Below are 20,918 nucleotides of genomic sequence, written 5' to 3'. Positions count from 1 at the left end.
CCACTTTTCTAGAAAAACTTTGCTCTGTTTATTAGTTTCTCACATTTCAAGCGCCTGTAAAACCTGTTGTTTGTATATTCCCGCTTAGTTTAAATAAAGCCTAGTTTACATGCCTGTCGTATTTAGTACTCGTTTTAGCCGAGTGTGTACACCGTGACAATATGAACGCCTCAGAACAATCCCTTTAGTTCTGAAAGCGTCAAGCTCTTGGCGTCGTTTGGCCTTAAGATATCACTGGAAGATATTAAAAACTGAATACTTGGGTGTATTAAGTGTAGTAGGCATTAATATTAAAATTGATTAAATAAAAATCAAAGTAAAAAATTTCGGCATGATCTAGATTTGATTTTTAGAGGATTTTATGTATATTAATAAAATATTGGATTGGTTTAAATATAATTATTCCATCCAATCTCAGAACACATACCAGTCGCTGTGTAGTTAGTTAAGTGCGTGCGATAGAGATCGTGTTTGCATCTTGTTTTACTCGATAATTGTAAACTATATCTTTTATTAATCTCCGCAGAACCTTACTTTGTCACTACAGGTGACTATTGAACGTCAAACCTGTTCAAGAACCGAGTATGTCTTCACTAAATACGTTTAAACTACAATTAGACACGACATAACAATATAACAAAACACAATGGTCGCTACTTCAGCACAATTTATAATACAAGTGGTATGCATAAAATAAATAAAACAGACATTACAAATTCGCACAACACACTTAGTGCGAACACTACGAACGGAAAACAATAATAATTATAATGTACATATAAAATAATATAAATAACAACGCCGCACATTGGATATAACGCTAATTGGTCTATTGTTTAATATGAATGGAAGTGCCAAGATGACAAGAATGAATGACGCAAAAACGGATGCTACATGTTGGCGTATGTGCCAAACCTTGGCAGCAAATGTTGGCGGTAATACCTACGTATATTGGGAAATTACAAGAGTAACTGTACGAGTTGAAGCACTCAGTTTTCTCAGTAGTTTTACTTATCATAATTGTGAACGCCATGAATGAAACACACTATTGAAAAAAAGAGCCGCCTTAATACAAATAGCGATAGTAAAATGGTTTTAAGGGGGCCTATACCCAAAGGATTCAACTAAAGCCTATTCTTAAGGTATGCCTGTACGTCTGTCCATCCGTCTGCCACCAAACTGACGAAATTTTCGCCGATGAAGTATTGCTGTTACCGCGAGTTAAACTAAGGTTTGACCCGTCATAAATATAATGGATGGCCTTCAGTAAATTTGTTGTTCTTTGTACAGAACCCTCACTGTCACAAGTTTTTATTTCAAAGATTATACCGATATTGGACTCGAGCCACCATTATCAAATAATATAAAATATGATCTAAGTAACGAATATACTGACTAATCATGACCAAGTTTACGCACAATCGAATCAATTAAAAGTCGTGTCGCTAAATTACAACCGGCGTGTGGTGTTGACACAACAGAGGTTAGCCAATCGTCTAGCGGACCCCAAAGGGTCCCAATTATGACGAGCCACAAGTAAATATCGCGTAAATTGTCCACACACATGCTCAGACGCCGTAAGATACACACCGATAACATTGAAGCTGTCAGAAGGTTAACGCAGACTATACAAAACAATAACATCGGTCGGTTGTTACAAAACCGTTTTAGGCATACCGCGTGCGTGTATTTATATTACAGTTCCATATCGGGCGTTATTAAGAGTTGATCTTTTGTTTTCTTATTTGCCTGGCCGCGATCAAACCGCGTATTAAACGAAAACGAGCAAACACATAGAAAACATAATTAACCCACACAGGCGAATCAACATTGTTACGTGAGGAAGGTCGCCACTATTAATAAAATGGAATAAAAATAAAATGTAATTATAATTATTTGCCCGCATTCGTGTCGGCCCGCCATGCCAGTACCTATTGATAGTAATAGTTAGGGGAACAATAAAATATACTTTAATTAGTGACGACGTCGTACCATTCGGCGGGGCAACGACCCCGGCGCGGGGGGCTCGCAAGAAGTGCACGCGGGACGCCACGGACACGCCACGGATACGCCACGACGTCCACGCACTTACAGGCACATATCAGTCTGAACAGAACCTAATTAGGATATCTAAACTAAATTAATTTAAATATTTTTATTAAGCAGATATAAGAAGTAAATAATTTAAAGGTTTTAATACGGACAACGTATATTTCTGTCCCTTTTAAATACAATTTAAAAGGATATTTGTACACCTCCGCATTTCATTAAAAACCACCTTATTACAAGTCCGTTAAAATTCTCAACTCATACCAGCGTAATATTTAACCCGCATAACTGCTAATATATTTAACATTTTATTATAATACCTCCATGATGGAAAATGTGCAGGATAAAAAGCCTAAAAAGGCCTACCTAAACACTCATAAATAATAATGAGTATCCGTAACGATAACGGAACGACAATCGTTTACTATAAACAGGCTTTACGAACTGGCCAGTATAATTCGATGCAACAATGTTGCGATAGCAAAGAACAAAAAAACAAACCGCGACACTTGTTTCTCGAGCTTTTTATTTTTAATAATTATTTTATGAATTTTTATATTGAGCGAGTTACTGCGGAGGCCTAATTATATGTCGTCGATTGATGTTAATACAGAAATAGGACGAGGTTTTTTTCAGAGCTTTTTGTTACTTAAACGTTGTTGAGGGTTGTAATTATTGAGCTTCACGCTTGTTTAACTTCGGGTCGTGAGTAGAATTGGAAACAGTCCGAGTCATTCAGCGGGAACTTTGTGAAGCCACGTGGTCGGGAGAGTTAGTTTGTTCAGCTGGCGCCTGGTGGACACGCGTGTTCAGATCACCGTACCTGTGTTCATTAGTGGCCGCTGACTGCACTAAATTAAGTGTATTCATTTAGTTCCCGCATGTTTCAGTTTGTGTGTTTTAATTACAGCTTTCGTCGCACCAAAGGACAATCAATTAGCGGAGTCAAAGTTGAAAATGGAGAATGTGTATTTGACGTCAAAATATGTTGTATTCAGAACTGTACTCCTAAAAATCTCTTGCTTTACTATTTTGAACAGTTAGCTCCCGTTTTATCCAGTTCTGGATCTATGATCGATGTTTACCTTTGCGACTTTGGTGGTTGCGAGCAAACAGACGAATAGACAGAATAAATATCCACACAGAGTTATTTGTAGATAAAAAAAGCGCGACATATTCAATCCATTTCCAAATACGCCGTTTAAGTCAAAGCATTTTTGACTGTATATGCAGTAAACAAACAATCGGTGGAGCTTTTTTTCTTGTAGTAAGTTTTGTGGGGACGGGTTTACTCTCGCGTATTCATCGGGATTGCCCAACTAGCTTCAGAAATACCAGCACAGTTGAATCTGTTCGTTTGGGGTGGGTCCAAGTAAAAACGGTTGAGCTTTTTAAAAGACCGGTTAGAACTTTGTTTGAAACAAAGATCATCAAATCGTGTTGTTCCCAAATTACGTTCCAATGTTCCTTTTTAGTTATAAACTGATCTGACCTTCGGCCTTCCTGGTTCTGTAGCTTCCAACAACCTACATTGCGAATAATGAAAAAAGATTTAGCAAGGAAAATGTATCAAAAACATTGCGCTCATCAAAACACACATGATCATCGATCATGTTATTCTCTTCGTCTCATTACACACGAACAAGTCAGTAACATTAATGGCCCAATTATGAGATTGTATACAAAACACTTCGATTACACGACTAATTTGTTAATGACCATTACCAGCCTTCTTCACTAAGAAAATAAATTGATTGAAACTTTGTACTACTTGTAAGCAATTACCATACATCGATTGTAAACTGTTTGGAACCGACGCCGGGTTAAATACTACTGTAATTTTAATTTTAAACCTTGTATTGCCAAGTCGTAAATAACAAGTTACCTTTAATTTTTATTGGTCCACAAGAGTATAATTATAAATTAAACATTATTGCAACTGTAGGAGTATTGTGGCGCTTGCCGATGTAAGGAATTTCATACTTGGCGATTTAACTTAATTATGATAAGAATACACTTCGGTGTGACTAAGAAATAGCCATGTTCACTACACAACAATTGAAATTCAATTAAGTTTCTAAAGAAGACTTTATTGCATTATTCGGTAAATTATGAAGCATCTTGTTTCATTACATTACCACAACTATATTACATTAAACAATTAGACATTTATACAGAAACATCTTCTAGAGAATTCCTCTAAAGTGTTTCAAAGATAAGCTAACCAGAGGACAATGCAACGCATACATCGTGCCGTCCACAAGTAACGTCGTACCTGACTGATTGTTATCCAATAAAGCGGTGTTATCGAGGCGGCCTTGACCTGCGGCCTTATTGTACAGACTGTACAGATTGTACTCACTTAAGCGTAACAAGTCAAGCTACAATATACCGAACATCTTATCTATTTGATCGCAATCTCCCAATTGAATGACATCCTTGATCGATTACACAAAATCTATACGGATAGGCCCGTGTCTATTGCAGACACGGTCTAGACACGGCCGGCTGTCCTTATGGCGTGCAGGTCAATGACACGTCACTTGAATCTCCACTACTATAGTGGGGTGACCCGAAGACCCACACACGAGCAACAATACACAACAGGTTTATTTTACTACTAATTCAACTGTCTATTATTCATAAAGAGAAACCCCCCCCCCCTATATTCATCCAGTTTAACTCATTTTTTATACCAGGAAGCCAGTTCGTAACTAATTTAGTCCGGTCTTGATTATCCATATCAAATTTTCGTTGAATAATGCTTGAGTCCGACCAAACATTTCGTATCCACCAATTTATTAACATGTTAATCCGGGCTCCGGTACGCCTATCTTGGTATCGTCATACACTATTCATATTGGCTAATAATAATACAATACTAAATACGATTTGAATTTAATTATTCCGAGATATAATAACAGTCCAGGTATGGATTGGCAGGTTAGTGTGTGGTAAATGAGAGCTAGATATAAATAATAATGATGATTGCAACAGTGCCATCCAAACAGGTATTAGTCATACCTGAGTGATAATTCAGCACTGAGGCGAGAATTTTCAATAAGCAGGTCAAACAAATCAGTGCATTCGTTTTAAAACTCCGATCCTTGTACTGAACAATGCTGAGCTGGGATGGCATATTATTGTTAGAATCTTCAGTTATTCTGGCGTTCAATGTAAATTGGACATTGATAGACACATTTATTTATATTAACAAGCAAACGCTTGGAATCGAACGCGGAGGCCAGGATTAGCAGTTATGATCGTTTAGAAATATTGTTAGTCAGCATATTAGGCGTGAACAGTTTCAGAGAAGGGGCAGGAAAGTATTGAGTAATGAGTAAGTATGCAAAGAGTTGCAAAGAATCCAAAAGCTACATATTTTTGAATCATCAATAAGGAACTAAACTCCGAAAGTATTAAAGTTAAATTTGCTCGTTGTCATATCATTTAACCTATAAAAACTGAAGAGTTTATGATATATACAGCAGTCTTGAAATACACATTTTCTCTATCGTTCCATGTTGAGTTCGGAATCCAGACAGCAATTCCGCTGAGTATGGTTTTTAGAAGCAATTGTCTAACTGGTCAGCGAAGACCATTGTACTATAACCATAAAAGACCATAAGTACCCCACTGTTGGGTTCAGGACTCTTTTCATGTAAAGAACTTAACTATCAATAGCCATGATCGCACACTGAGACTTGACGATTCCAGATTCAATTAATTAAAATCCTGGTTTGCTATCCTGTCTCAGTGGTGTCTTCGGATAATGAAAAAAGTACTATAAGCTTGGAGTGTCATTGTTTCTTGCCTCCTTACCAGAGGCTTCACGAGATCTCTCCTAAACGAATCAAAGAACGTTTTAAACGAGTCAACAGCATCGATAGAGAATTAATTTTTCTTTTCATCCGCACCAGATGATTGGAGATTTGTAATTAAGTTTACCAAAAGTCTAGACTAGTGTGCTCCGGAGCGGATATTGGGGATTTCATGGATATACGGGTTTTTTTCCCTATCTATCCAATCTGACGGTAACCAGTCAATCAAAAGTCGATTGGGGCGAACGGAAGTACATTTTTAGGTTTTTCAAAGGCCGTATCATCGGATTTGAATGAGTAATAAACCCTCGTGTAGAATGTAGAGAAACTTTTTGGTAAACCTCGTTTTCTAGAATATTACTAAAGCCGTTTGGCATTTCAATAAATAATGTTTGATATTGGTTTGGAATGTTCCAAATAATTAATCTTAGATTGTGAGTATACCTACTAATACTATCATTATTGCTGTAATACCGTAAGTCTACATATTACGTAATATCTACAAAACTGACCGAATCGCGTCTCTACATTATGACACAGTTCGAGAGCAACACAAACATTCTAAACTGCAACCCCAGTTTAAGGTCCGATATTGTCGATCAGGCTCTACACGTCAGAACACATCTTACTAGAACATGCATGCTATACATTTCCCACATATTTAACATGGCGCACTTTCTTGGCGCCCTGATTGGTCCGTTAACTTAGAGTCGCGAGGAAACTCGCATTAATATGAAGATTAAACGTCTAGACTTTTAATCTACAAAGTCTGACTTTCCATTATTTTTCCCGACAACTTCTAAGCATGTTAAAAACTACTTTCTTCTTTACAGTACAAAAGATTTAATCGTTTCTTCTCATAATTTTGAAACAAGTCACGGTAACAGTCATAGCTAAGTCATCTGTCAACAAGGCACATCTCACAATAGATGTTAAATGTATTCAAATAACAAAGATTCAAGATCAGTGTAAAGGCAGATAGTCGTAAACCAACTTAACCACGTAGTCAACGTAATTCACTTATACTCATGCATTCAATAACTTTGTTGATTGCGAGAAACAGTAATTTCCAATTAAGTAAATTTATTATCAATTAAGTCAACACTTAAAAGCAATCTTACTAAAGATTAACGATAGAGCAGGCACGTTAGACTGTTCATACAATCCAGTGAGAAATAAACTCGCAATATTAATATCTGAAAGACAAGTTCAAACACAGATTTCCTCAGATCAACAACACGCTCCAGACACTAGACATAACTTTAATTAATCGCATTGTATGTACATAACCTTATATTAAAACAGTTGATTTCCTTAGCTCTGTTATAAATGACAATAGGGATTTATTCTCAAACTGGCAGCACAGGCAAAATTGAATCCTATCACATAACAATAAGAATCAAATTAGTTATCACAATAAACAAATTTGCGATCTTACAATGATACGATCGAGCTGAGTGTACAAAAGTTCGAAAGACGACCGTGTCGGGGTGTTTGACATTGATCTTTACGCAGTTGAAGTAGGGTCGAAGATTGTTTGGGCGGATGTTGGAGCTAGGTCTGTAAGGTTGTGGCAGGAGGGTTCCATTACCGACACGATCAAGTCACACTGTAAGATTTTAGTTCTCACAAACTTTTTATTGAATAGCTTTTTGAAGACGCAGTTATATTATTCGTAGAAGTTGTCGGAGGTTGAGGAAGGTGAGACCGTCCTGATATTACTTACTGCCGACTTCTTCGGGCCTTAGATAACTAGTGCATGGATGAGATAGGGAAGGTACTTCAAGAGGTAGCTGAGTAGTCTCAGTAACGAGGAACGAGTCGTCAAAGAGTTATATTCATTACCTGCGGATTAAAACGACAGCGAAGCAACAGCAATATCTCCAACTCAAAGGTCATACTCAATCATTTTCACGATGTCGGTTTAGTAATGTAGCAGTAAAAATGTAAAAAACGCGACATACAAACAATGAAACGTTAAAATATTACCAACGTTAATGTATTTTTTAATATATAATAACGTACTACTCCGCATCCGTTCTCTATTAATAAGCGAATTAGTTTAGCATAAAATTCTTGTTACGTTTTGTTACAACACAAAATTATGACAGTTATTCGTGTTCCTTCAGTCATTACAAATAAAAACGAGCAATTATTTTAAAAACGACGCCATTAATTACGCGAGCGAACAGCGAATTAAATTTAAATTGTTAAAACAAATAGAAACGTTTTTACATAAAAAATCGCGACATTGTGTTTGTCGCAGCGTCTAATGACATTTAGGAACGATACGTCAGTTGTGAAATACAATAAATTAATTAAAAATAAGCGTGCACACACATACAAAAAACGTCCAGACAAAAAAAACTTATACGGCGCATCGCTAATTGTGACATTAATGACATACAAAAATTTCGTAGCCGAGTCGAGTCCACCCGTGTGGAACGATCCGACTCCCACATATCTCATTTGTTATAAGCCACATTATAATCACACATTGTGTTGGATAATAAATAGAAAAAGCGACAATAGAAATAACGAGTCACAAATAGGCATCTAATAATGAAATTGTATTGCATATAAATATATGGTTATATATCGTGTTTCTCGGTTCGGCGGACCATTTAATAGCCGCTTGTTGTTTATTAGCGATGCTTCCTGGTGGCTGGGACAGCGTTCGCACCGACTCCACTATCTTTGTGAACGAGTCGGGCGTCGGCCCATTACGTATAAAGCAAGGGAGAGCTATGGAACACTTGTACTCTGTTATCAAAGGTTTGGAAGCAAATTGTCCCCGTGCTAACTGTAATTTAATACTTGGCGGCAGTCGCGCGTCGCCCCGTCTGCCGTGACTCGCATCGGCCGCGCGTCGCTCGAGTGCAGCCCGCCTTTGAGGCTCGCTCGAATACTTTGTATTGACAATACAAAGCAGACATTACACATTAATGCGTTTACATTCTATTGGGCCGCACACCTATCGATCTGCGGAGAAACGTTCAGATTGCACTACTGTTCATTTAACGTCTGATACTCAGAAATATATAGTTTTAATGCTGTCCATCGACAGCAACATGACTATTACCTGAAGGTTGTCGGACACATAAAATGAACAATTAGTCATTAGAGATACATCTACAAGCTATACAAACTAATAAACATCTGCAAGTCCTTGCGCTTTCCAATACAATCAGCACTAGAAATTGCAATTATTTTATAAAAGGACAGTTATCAAAACAAAATATAAAACGCAGGGTGCCATTAAGAAATTCTTTATGACAGCATAAAAAGTTGTGCTTCTCGCGTCTAGGTGTTTAAAAATATGAATATCCTTTTTTATTATAAATATGGCAGGTTAATTGGACATCGATGCTCCTTATTTGGACTAACGCAAGTATGTTGCGTTTGCGAGTTACGGTACGCAAGCCACCGGATGTCACGCCCAAGTATAAATAAAATAAGCATTTAAATATTTTATATGGGGCATGCAGGGGGAAAAACGCGTACAGCTAAAGACGTCGTAAGGGCGGCCACATACCTGCGACTTGTTTATATTAGATGTGACACACTCGTGCATGCTGGAGGCAATTGACTTAAGAGAACGATAAATCTAGTATTATCAAAACTTTTCCAAAAATTTATAGCCATTTTCAAATATTTGTGGATGTATGTATTTCTGACTCTCGTTCGTTTGAAACTAAGGCAAAATATATAGACGTGGTAGCATACTCTAGGAAGGAGAACACAAATGCATATTTGCAAATTGCTACAGATTTTAAAGTTACCTAAGACTGAAAAACGATCCTCAAAACCACCCAAAATCCTGACGTACGCGAGAGATTATTGAACTTAAGATGTCTACTAACTTAAAAGCGGATCAATAGTTTGAATACAAACAATGCTGGTTACCATGCAGACGGTGCCGAGCGGGGCTCTTGTATTTTTAATATCCCCCGCTCCCGCCGCCCCGCTTTAACATAATATAAAATTATAAACGATATGAATCACGATAATGTTCCGCGGGGCTGTGTGCGCGGCCAATTCACAAGTTTACCGGGACCAGGGCGAGCTCCCCACGCCTCGAGCCGCCCTCCGCTGCACCCCGGCACAGCGCCGCCGCCGACCCAGTAGTGCAACTCCGCGCGGACATCTGGCTTCACACCTTCTAACATCACACTACGAATGGCTAAAGTACAAGACCAAGAGAAGTCATTCAAACATAATATGTGTTATCTATTACACCTAAACCATTTGTTAGATTAATCAATTTTAAAACTGAATGCGCAAATCCAAGAGTAAAATTTGAAGATTAATAAAAGAAACACACATTCCTATGTTAGATTAAAATAATCATACAAACACGAAATAACAATACGTTGGTCTAATTAATCATATAAATTCACAGCACAAGAGGAAAGCACGCGGAAGCGTTGACATGCTGATCGATAGCACACTGTGACGCCGCCCCGCGCCAGCAAAAAGAAAAGTTTTATTTTTATAAGACAAGAAATTTATTATGGCCGATGCTCGTGTCGGTTTCGCGTTTCTTCGGAAATAGAACGTAAAACGTTGTTCGCATCGATCCGTACGTTCGCGTAATTTAAACGGGCCACCTAGTACAAGCGGACTCATATTAAAATTTGGAGTTGCTAGTAATTGTTTCAAGGCCGAGAAGTGAATCCCAAGGAAATACCTATAGGGTAAACGTACTAAAGAAAAGTATACCTCAATAAATCTTAGACGTTCTTGGATAATACAAGACAGTGTTTTACTTAAAATACCAAAAACAAATATATCAATCAGCCAATAATTCTTGAAATAACACGAAGAAAATTCTGAAACTGATCATCTTTCATAGTATTTGAAGTCAGGGTTGTCCAGTTCTTAATGGAGGTTATCCAATTGTCACTTCAGCGATTAGTATAATAAAACAATAATATGAATCAATCAAACTTAGTATCCAGGCGAAGGGCACGACGCCAAGCGGAGTGAAGTTGACCCGCGAACATTAGCGGCTAAGATTTCACGAGACTGATGGGCTTGACCTAGAGTTTGGCCGCGCGTCGTGTAGGTGTGGCGCGTGTGGCGCGTGTGGAGACATCCCTGACATTGAGAACAATCTTCACACGTTGCTTGGCTGTATTTGTATACAGGACCACTACACTGTAAGATTCGTACGTTCTATTATTTTTAATTTTGTTTCTTTATTTAAAGTATGATGACTAGTCTTGCTAAATTTGGTATACAACGACCTTAATAACTTGGTTCAGGTAAAAAGCAAGTTTCAAGACAATATTTTAGAAAATGTGGGAAAAATTAGTTTGAGTAGTGATGGACGTGTTTCCCACCACCGCCGACACAATCTAACACCCCACTTGTCTAATAGTTGAGGACGAAGGGACAGAATGCGGCGCGATTAGCTTGTAAACAGATCAAACAGCGACGCCCCTGCATCAGTCCGGAGCCCGTGTGACCCACTCACGCAATACATCGCATCCGATATCAATTCTGCGACTCGCAACACACGTACAGATACTACTTATGTGAAGCAATATATTTTATGCAGAACCAAATACTAAACAAAATTTAAAATTCGTACTAAAATAAAATGAAATAATGGCAAAAATATTGCCATTCTTAGGCAACAGACATCAAATACTAACTGATATTTGAACGGTCGTGTTATTTTTAGAATTTTTAATAACTGCATGAAAAGTTTTTAAAGCGAGTAAAAAAGTCAATCCCAACAGTTTTCACAATAACTTTTTACAGAGGTACAATAGTACACAGACTATTCGCCCTAGTGTCATCGGATTCGAGCAAATATTTTACTCTCGTGGGAGGCCTTTTAGATTTTTGTGATTTTTCATGTGCAGCTCTTGTAAAAGCGGTCTCATAGACATCGATTCTTATAACTATATAGTTTTATGTATTGAAATCCAACAAGTTGTCTTTGGTTACTCACTAGAGAGATATTTTTTACCAAATAATGATTACAAATAAATTTGTCCAGCGCGACTGTCAACGCTTCCTGAAGAAGACTCTACATAGCTGTTATTTACGCTTCGCCTGAGTGACGTTACTATAAGAAACAACAAAACAAAAATCTTTTGTAACGAATACCATTATTTCGGGAATACCACCCCATAATTTAAAGCCCCATCCGTTTTAAACGGGTGCTGCTTAACCTCGGCATATTGATCGGCGCGATGACTCGGCATCGTGTGCTAACCCCGATATTTAAGCAAGCATGTTTGTTAGTTTTTGTAGGTACGTGTGGAACCCTTAAAAACTAACCCGTGTGGTCCAACAAACAACGACTTCATCGGGGTTTTTTACAAATGTGTTATTTTAAACGTTTTCGACCACTCGGAAACGAATCCCAAACTAAATAAAGATCAATCACGAAAGAAGCCGCCCGGCAAATGTTTTCTTTTATACCGTGACTTGAATCTACTAAATGCAAAAATTGTATCAACTTAATGAAAACCTATGGAAATCAGTATGAGACGATGATTCCCACGGGAAACCTGTACAGGTCCCGGAGCGAGTGGTATTTACTGTGCTAATGTTCTCCGCTTCACGAGATCTCAGATGACCTAGTAATATCTAGGTATGCAGTAATTCATCTTATTTAATACAAATATATTGAACTACTGCCAAATGCAAAAGTTACTCGGCCATTATGTGAGTGCTCTTTTATTTATTGTTCGTTTGTATGTGTGTTTGTGTGCAAGTAATGTATAGTAGTCAGATGCAGAAAATTAATAATGCTGACAAAAACTCGTATAAAAAGACAAGTAACATTTTGCGTACAGTGAGGTCTGAAGAGTTCAGAGAACTTTCTGTACAAATCACTCGAGTGATTAATATTTCGATCAAACATCTGAAATCTTGACTTCGTGGCGCTACCGTCGCTCGCCCGCTCGTGCCCGCTCGTGCCCGCTCGTGCTCGCTCGTGCTCGCTCGCGAGCGTCGCCGCGCGCCACCATAACGCCGGTGCAAGCCGCAGACATTGTCAGTAATTGCCGGTGCCGCTATAATCGCACTTAATTACAACTATACAACTCACAATCGCGCCCGTTTCAAGTATTCATTATTAATATTAATTCGCGATAAAAACAGGTTTGGTCTCGAAGCCCGATACGAGAGTTCTCATTGCGCCGCTTATAACTCAAAACCCGTGTCTTATTTTAAATTTAATTATAGAATAACTTACATTGTGATTTAAAACAATTAACGGCCGCCATTTCGTTCACTTGTAATAACTAGAATTAGCTGTAAAATATAATTGTTTCATTCAAGACGTTCGAGCAGACAGACGCGAACGTATCACGTATATAGAGCGTGTCCTTATAGACCTACTGTGTGACATTTTGTATATATTAATAATTGTAACAATAATATTAGCAAGTCCTATATTTGTACAGTCGCAACATGATACACTGAAAAATGAATGAGAATAATAACGCAACATCTGTGATACTAGTTTCCAAATACTTAGTTATTTTTAATGACATAACTACAATAAAATTAAACGAGAAACAGTTAAACAGTACAGACGGACAGACAAAGAAATTACGCGTACCAAATAAAAATTCCATACAACATTTTCATTTTATCATCTAAATCGGCGTTTACGACGGGGAACAATGCCGTGCTCCGAACCAAACAAAAGTGGGACGCAAATAAAGAAAACAATAAAATTAGAATATATAAACACATAAAAACTGGCGTCCAGAATGTTCGGTGCGCGGCGGCGGGCGCATGCGCGGCGCCCACCGCACATTACATCAAATAAATTAATATCAACTCCAACTGTACATACGCAAGCGAAGGGTTCGTGTTTATTTGAAATAACTTTTTTTAGTGTATTGTTTGTGTGTACGACGTGTTAGTCGTCCGAGCACTTCTCTTTACAGCACTATTTCGAGAAGCGCGACTGTTCAAAAGACACAGGCGATGCATCATCCGAGCTTTTATTACCTCTCTTAACAGCGCCGAGCGGATTCCAACTTACGCTATTCATTTATACAAAATGACAGATCAAAAGTTATTCGCCCGACTGTACTTAGCCGGTGGCAAATCAAACGCATTACGAATTGAACAACTGAACGCAGTCGCGGAAATACCTTTGGAACATCCAAGGTCGGTGTTGTAGTCCGTGCTATTTATCTAATTGAATGCGAAATGGCCGAAACATTATCCATAATCAATCTTAAGCGCGTAAATACTCCTAAAAGTGGTTGTGGACCGTTAAATATTATCTACAAGACAGTACAATAGTGAAAGTGATCGGTTTAATCGAAACACGACTGTAGCACAATGGATTTAGAATACATTTTGGTTAAATTGCGATAGCTTAAAGTTAAGTGGTGACTGCCGCCTGTGGACGGTCGACGCGAAAAGTGCCTGTTCGGGGAAAAGCTGTACCTACCTAATGAAAACAGTTTTCGTTGCACTATAAAAGTCTAGAAAGGAATTGACGTAGCAGATCCTTATCGTCGGCTGGGTCTACACATTGTTTATAATCAGCTCGAACAAGACAATGCCTTCTTCTTTCCTGCTTAAATTCGAATGACCCCTAAAGTTGACTTACTCAAGAGTGAACAGTTATCATTACTTTAGTAGTTTTATTCGTGCTTAACACGCTTTGATTGTCACAATGCATCTCAGAACTACCTCGCCGGGGTCAAGGTCAAAGGCGGCACTTATGCATGTCCCCGATGACTCAATGGACACGCAAATTTTCGCACAAACACACAGTGCAGGTTACTTTCCCGTTCAATCGGTTTTCAACGAAATACTTTTTTCTCGCGATCGGTAGCGTGTCGTAACATTTGATTTACTGTTGTGACCTATTTCTTTTATTAAATTATCTTACGACATAATACATGTGTCGGTACGCCAGTCCTCTCACTCGTAAAAATAATTGTTAAATGACAATTTAAACATAAATTTGAATAAATGTTAATACTTTTGCACGGGGTATTTAATCTATGCAAAGGACGTATGAATGATAATTTCATTTGAATGCAATTAAAATGCTGTGTTATAAATATGTGCGGTGCAGCGGTGTGTGTGCGACTGTACTCACACAGAGAACGCCGCGCTACGTATACTCGAATCAGATAAAATTATTCAAATGATATGGTCTATTGTGTTTCAGCAACAATGATAAATAATAATAATATTACATATGTATTATTGTAAATATTTATGTAAGTAGGTTTACGAGGCTGTGTGCCTTACCATACACAGATGTAAGGTTGATTTATAAATTATATATAAATAAGCACATTACGTGATTACACATGACGCAATAATCTTATGAAAATTATTATCTTGCAACGGAAAGGCAATTGCTTATTATGAACGGAGTAAAGAGAAACTAACAATTTTCAATATATGTTGTTACTGCTTTACTGGAATAAGGACACAACAGTTTATTTTTGTCTAAACTCATTCTAACTTAGGTCAACATTCACAAATGTTAGGACCGAGTACTCCTGTTCGATCGGGATTCGAATCCACTACCCTCCGACCGCCGCGCATCATCTGAACCACAAAAATAGTCTGAGTAACTGCGCCACAGCAAAAACACAATTCTAAAATAATAATGTCGAGATACAGTTTCATAATTAGAACCAATTGTTTTTCTTGGTAAGTATCCAATAAATTGTAGGTTCTCTTATTGTTGCACAACGCACATTATTAAAATAGATAATAGCGAATTATTTATAAACTGTCAAGAATATTGTTTTCGAATTCACAATTCTATATGAAATATGAACATAGCAAACTAATATTCTGTGCCATGTTGTAATTATCGTAATTTAAAACCTGATTACAATGCAGGTGTGTTGTCGAGCGCACTTCTAGCGTTCAATTTGCAGAAGTTTATAATCTGAATTATTGCAAACGACGTCACAAATGTAAAATGTAATGAAACATAAACATCGTGTCAAACTGAAAGCGACGCAAAAAAACCAATAGGATAAAAAACAAGTGAAATTCAAATATAATCCCATTTATAAATGGGCAGGAATGATCGAGTAACCTCTATCCGCTCTCGTACAATGATACACATTGCAGAATCCCGCGTCCATCTATCAAATGTTGGAACATTTAAATATATTATAAATTACAATTACAATGTACAGTCGAGTCATCGACCTCAGAATATGAAACGTCTAATAGCACGCACACAGGCGCGTGGGCTACGCACACCGACGCAGCTTGTGACTCACAGCTGATTCGGAAACAGTAGGACAACTTGAGGGAGAGGGAGCTTAACCGCTCAGCCCTGACATTGTCTATACTTTTTTGGCAATCGAACACATATTTTATTCATATTGAGATGTACTTGCATATTACATTGTTTTACACATCTTTTATGTCTACACTTATTTTTAGTTTCCATGTTTTACTTAAAAGAAATCTAAACTCTTAATGAACCTGTAACTTAGAGGCAAAATTATCACCAAAACTTACATCAAATCTCATTCAAAATAAAAATTAATGGAAGACACAACAAAGTGGTAATACTGAACACTCAGATCGACTTATAGTGCTCGTATTAATATAAGGCAATAGCGTTTAAATACAGGGATCACAAATGAAATCGACCTTCGCCACGTAATGGAGTCCATGGCGTATTTTATGGTGTAATCGATGGTACACCGCAAGGTTTAAGAGGCTGGGATATGACAAAAACGTTGTACAATGTACGGGACTAGTGGGGAACTAGTCGAGGTAGAGGCGGGAACTAGTCGACTAGATTAGTCATTCGGGTATATTGGCTATTTGAATATTTGAAGAGACATATTATTTCAATTTGATACTAAACGATCAGAGTGTTTCAAAGATATTTTGTGAAAACGGAAAGAGGGACCTCTAGGTGAGAGATATAAGCAATCTTATTCATGTTAATTGATTTCGATAAATTATTGTCAAACACTCGTCTTTTGTTCGTTTAGCAACTTTGTGTCTACTCAAATTTGTAAGCGTGTCTTGTAATACACAGTAAACAGTTAATATAAAGCCTTTAAAAAAATACAACTGCCCAATTTTTGTAACTTTGAACACAAACGAATATATTAATATAATATCTTGTTCGATTTTGCACATCTCAATAAAAACTAGTAAGAAATTCAAAACGATAAGAAATATCCCATAAATCGTTCATCTGAACTTGACAAATGAGCCATTATGCGAATCATCTCCGCGGCAGACGCTGTAAGGGTACGCTCACACTTGTCAGGAAATATAAGAATACAGATAACGCGAAATAATCTTCACGATGTTTTTGGTGAAAGTTTTATAATTTACAACAAGTTCAAGGTCGAAATAGACCTGTATAGGCTTTGTACTAGAATGAATCAGACAATTCTAATTTCAACTATGAAGTAAAATAACACACTAGTATGCCAAATTGCAACAGAATAATTTTAATACATAGTTCCACGTTAATAATATGAGTAGAATTGCTAGAGCATCCTCAAGCATTGTAATTATATGTATAATAAGTTATCACAATGCACGCGTGCACACTCACTGACAGTCCTTTTAAAATGTCAAGCGGCGGTTGTCAACACAGTTGCACACATTTCTACGTTTCGAATATAAACCTTTTTAATCATTTTATAATACTGGCCGCAATTTTGGGCCTTTTAATATTGTTTTTGCACAAAATTCTTCTTATAATTTCGTAATGGGAAAACGATTAAATGTAATTCATACTCGGGAATTAAAATACTGTCTCAATTGTACTTGATTAAATGCAGCGATCACCTGCAGTGCGGAACAAAATAAATATACCGTACAAGAGTTGACAAGATACCGCTTATAAGGAAACAAACGACCAAACAAGACAATTTTAACTATTTAGGACATGTTTTAGTTAAATGTGATTATGAAACAATTAAATTATTCTTTAAAACCAATAACATAACGCTGTCGAAGTGAAATTTGATACATAAAAAGAATTATTTATTAGTAAACGTATCGATAAATTCGATTTTAAAAATATTATGATATAAGTAATGAACGCTAAAAACGTAAAAAATATTATTTACGGTAAATGCTGCGTTTCTTGCTAAGGGTCCGTTCATGCGTAACTTTTGTGTAACGATATTAATTATCCATTGTTGTTTGTATGTATATGTTGTACAGTCGCCATTACTAGTGAAGCCACGGCAACTGTTCTAGCCTACAGGAGACAGAATAACCACATGTAATTCAGTACAAAGGTTTTAAAAAAACCTTTTAAATAGTTTGTGTGGCAAGGAGGTTGTTAGCCAAGTTAGTTACCTACGAATCGAGTAGAATTTTGCGGAGTAGCGATCCAATAACAAAAGGTAAACACAACTTGTTTATCACAATCAGACGATTGTGTACATTGTCCGTAACTTATATTTATTGGCCACTCATGTTCCAAACTATATTTCTAAAATAATAACACTACGATATATCAGACAAATGTTATTTTCTTGTTGTTTGTTGGTACCTTACCTTGGGATTTGCTGTTACCTTTAAGAGAAAGAAAGAGGTGTTTTTATAAGACAGTAGCTTCGAGTTGTATTGAAAGGAAACTATAAAGCTCGATTGCATTTTATGCACTACTTTGCTACGATAGCGATAGATATGAATATATATAATGTATTTCAAATAACATTATTATAAAAAAGCTAATAAAAAGCAATGCCGAAGGTATCATTGCAGCTACTCTATAATTAAAAATACAATTATTTAATTTTAATATAAATAATTATTTATCGAAGTATCTCTAGCGGCGACAGTACCTACACCAGTTTCTATAAGAAAAAACCCGAGTATACAATGTAAATGAGATTTAAATAATTATTTCAAGTATACATAATTATACTGATTGTAAGTTAATTACGGAATTCCATGTAATATATTAAGGGGGAGCTGTTATCTCTTTAGAATACTTTAATGCCCTATTGTTAGAGCAAAGCGTTACTTTCATGTATTCTATTTTATAGTTGTGTTTATTAATTGATACGAGATTATTTTAAATATTTCATTTCAGATTTTGTTCGAAAGGCAAGATATTGACATTTCAAATGACTCGGTAACATTACTTGAATATACACGGCCCCTTAACAACACGAAATCTAATAACCACAGTTGTATGAACACAAATTAAGGTTTTTCTCATTTAATAAAATTATAAATATGTGCATATAATAACAGCGCGTCGGTAATAGGTTGTAATAACCGTTAAAATATTTTGTATTCTAAGAAAATAAATTTCAAATACGCTGCGTAGCAATTTATTTGATTGCATACATCGAGGTGCAATACATAATTTAATGTATCCAGTTTCTTTGCAAGCGAGTGCACACGATCTCATACACTGCGAGACAAAAAAAAACGTGTTTCAATGTAATTTATTTTCAGTTTTGTTAAATTATGAATAAAAAAATCATTTCTAATCTCATATTCAGCGCTAGTGTTGCATTAAAATCTTAGCTTTATCGCGTAAAAAGTAAGTTTCCAAATGAACAATAAGACAGTAGATTGATGTATGTTTATTACAGAATTGCGTTTGTGAGTCGCGTAGAGAGATGCATTTTCATTATATCTATTAACATAATTAGATGATATTAGATTAATTAAATTAAAAAAAAACGCGGCTCACGCTATAACAGCTGAGACTACAGCAGTATTCTTCGCATGTTTGCATTGATAAAAAACAAACTTATAAATATGATTGTTCACGGCTATGCACACGGTTTATTGTGTTGCAAAACGTACTTACTGACTGACATTTCATATGATATGAAAGTTAAAGTAATGCTATTATATTAATGAGAGAAATTTTCGCACGTCAGTCATACGAGGTACCAGGACATCAAAGGCTCTGCGGAAGTAAAAACGTCCGCAGCACTGTATAAACAAAGTTACATAAAGTCCCAAATAAATAAAGATTACGATTAGTGCATAAGTTTAAAACGTAAAGTATTAATTATACCTATACGTGTTCGTTTAAATCTGTATTCAAACACAATTTGTTTGACAAAGCTTTCGTTCCTAACGCGGTTTAAACCTAAAAACTGGGCGCAAAATATTTAAAAAGATCTCATTACCAACAGTTCTCATGGCAACAATATTAAATTATTTTATTTAGCAACACAAAGAGATACACTGCTGAGCAAAAAAACTGTGTGTGCATTGTTGCAATTTTATTATGACGAAAAAAGTTCGCAACTGGATCGGTGCATTGAATATACTGATTAGAATGTAGATAATAGAGAAAATATTTTATAGTCGAGGCGTGCAAACGAAAACAATATTTCAATGAAATGCGAGCAAAAAATGTACGCACACGAAAATGTTTGCAGATAATGATGTGAAAAAACCAGTGTTTTAATCCGACGATCAGTTGGTGGTACAACCACAACGGTATGACTAATTTGAGACGTTTTGAGTTCAGTTCTAGATAGCTTTATGACTTGATTGTTCCTCAACAACAACGAAACAATATACTATTACATGTAACATTACTATACAGACAAGTACAGACGTTTCTTCGAATACGCTAAAACTCAACAAACAAAACAAAACCAGCTATTTTAGGATCGCTAAGACTGCAATTTAATACATTGACAGAATAACAACAGTAGACGAAGCAAAGACAAATAATTAAGTAAAAAGTTCAACGGGATCAATATTTCGAATAAAATACATTAAAGTGATTGACGATCTGATTTAATTTGGTCGCAGCGACTTATTTTTTATTAGACGGAACACTTATTGGGGCCCGCTTTGTACAAACATGTACGACTGTCGGTGTTCTTTTTGTGTAATTGTGATGAGATAAAAACGTTTTGTATGAATATTTGTGTGCGCAATCAGCGCGATCTATTTTTTCGCACGTCCGTGCAGTGAGAAAACAATAAAAATGTACAATGTCTATAGAAATAAAAGAATTAACTTGCCGCGGAACGCTTGGTACCTTTTACGTTACTTTCTAGTATGACCTACAGACACAATTCTTAAAAAAGTAAAGTTATGGAGGAAGCT

At 36.5% G+C, this 20,918-nt stretch overlaps 1 protein-coding gene across 4 annotated transcripts in view; it reads right to left on the bottom strand.

Moving 5' to 3' along the window:
* The window catches only part of LOC113504132 (protein bric-a-brac 1-like), a 218,046-nt gene that overhangs the window by 114,070 nt on the left and 83,058 nt on the right, over window positions 1-20,918 (bottom strand). For 2 of the 4 annotated variants that reach the window (XM_026886278.1, XM_026886281.1), the window contains one exon: window positions 18,381-18,398. The exons of the other annotated variants lie outside the window; for them this stretch is intronic. In XM_026886278.1, the coding sequence (XP_026742079.1) occupies window positions 18,381-18,398 (18 nt within the window). The remainder of the gene's footprint in view (window positions 1-18,380; window positions 18,399-20,918) is intronic. 4 annotated transcript variants of the gene reach the window in all.

Source organism: Trichoplusia ni, chromosome 21 (genome assembly GCF_003590095.1).
Source record: "Trichoplusia ni isolate ovarian cell line Hi5 chromosome 21, tn1, whole genome shotgun sequence".
Taxonomy (NCBI): domain Eukaryota; kingdom Metazoa; phylum Arthropoda; class Insecta; order Lepidoptera; family Noctuidae; genus Trichoplusia; species Trichoplusia ni.
Note: the sequence above shows the minus strand (reverse complement) of the source record. Positions and strands in the feature narration are given on the sequence as shown.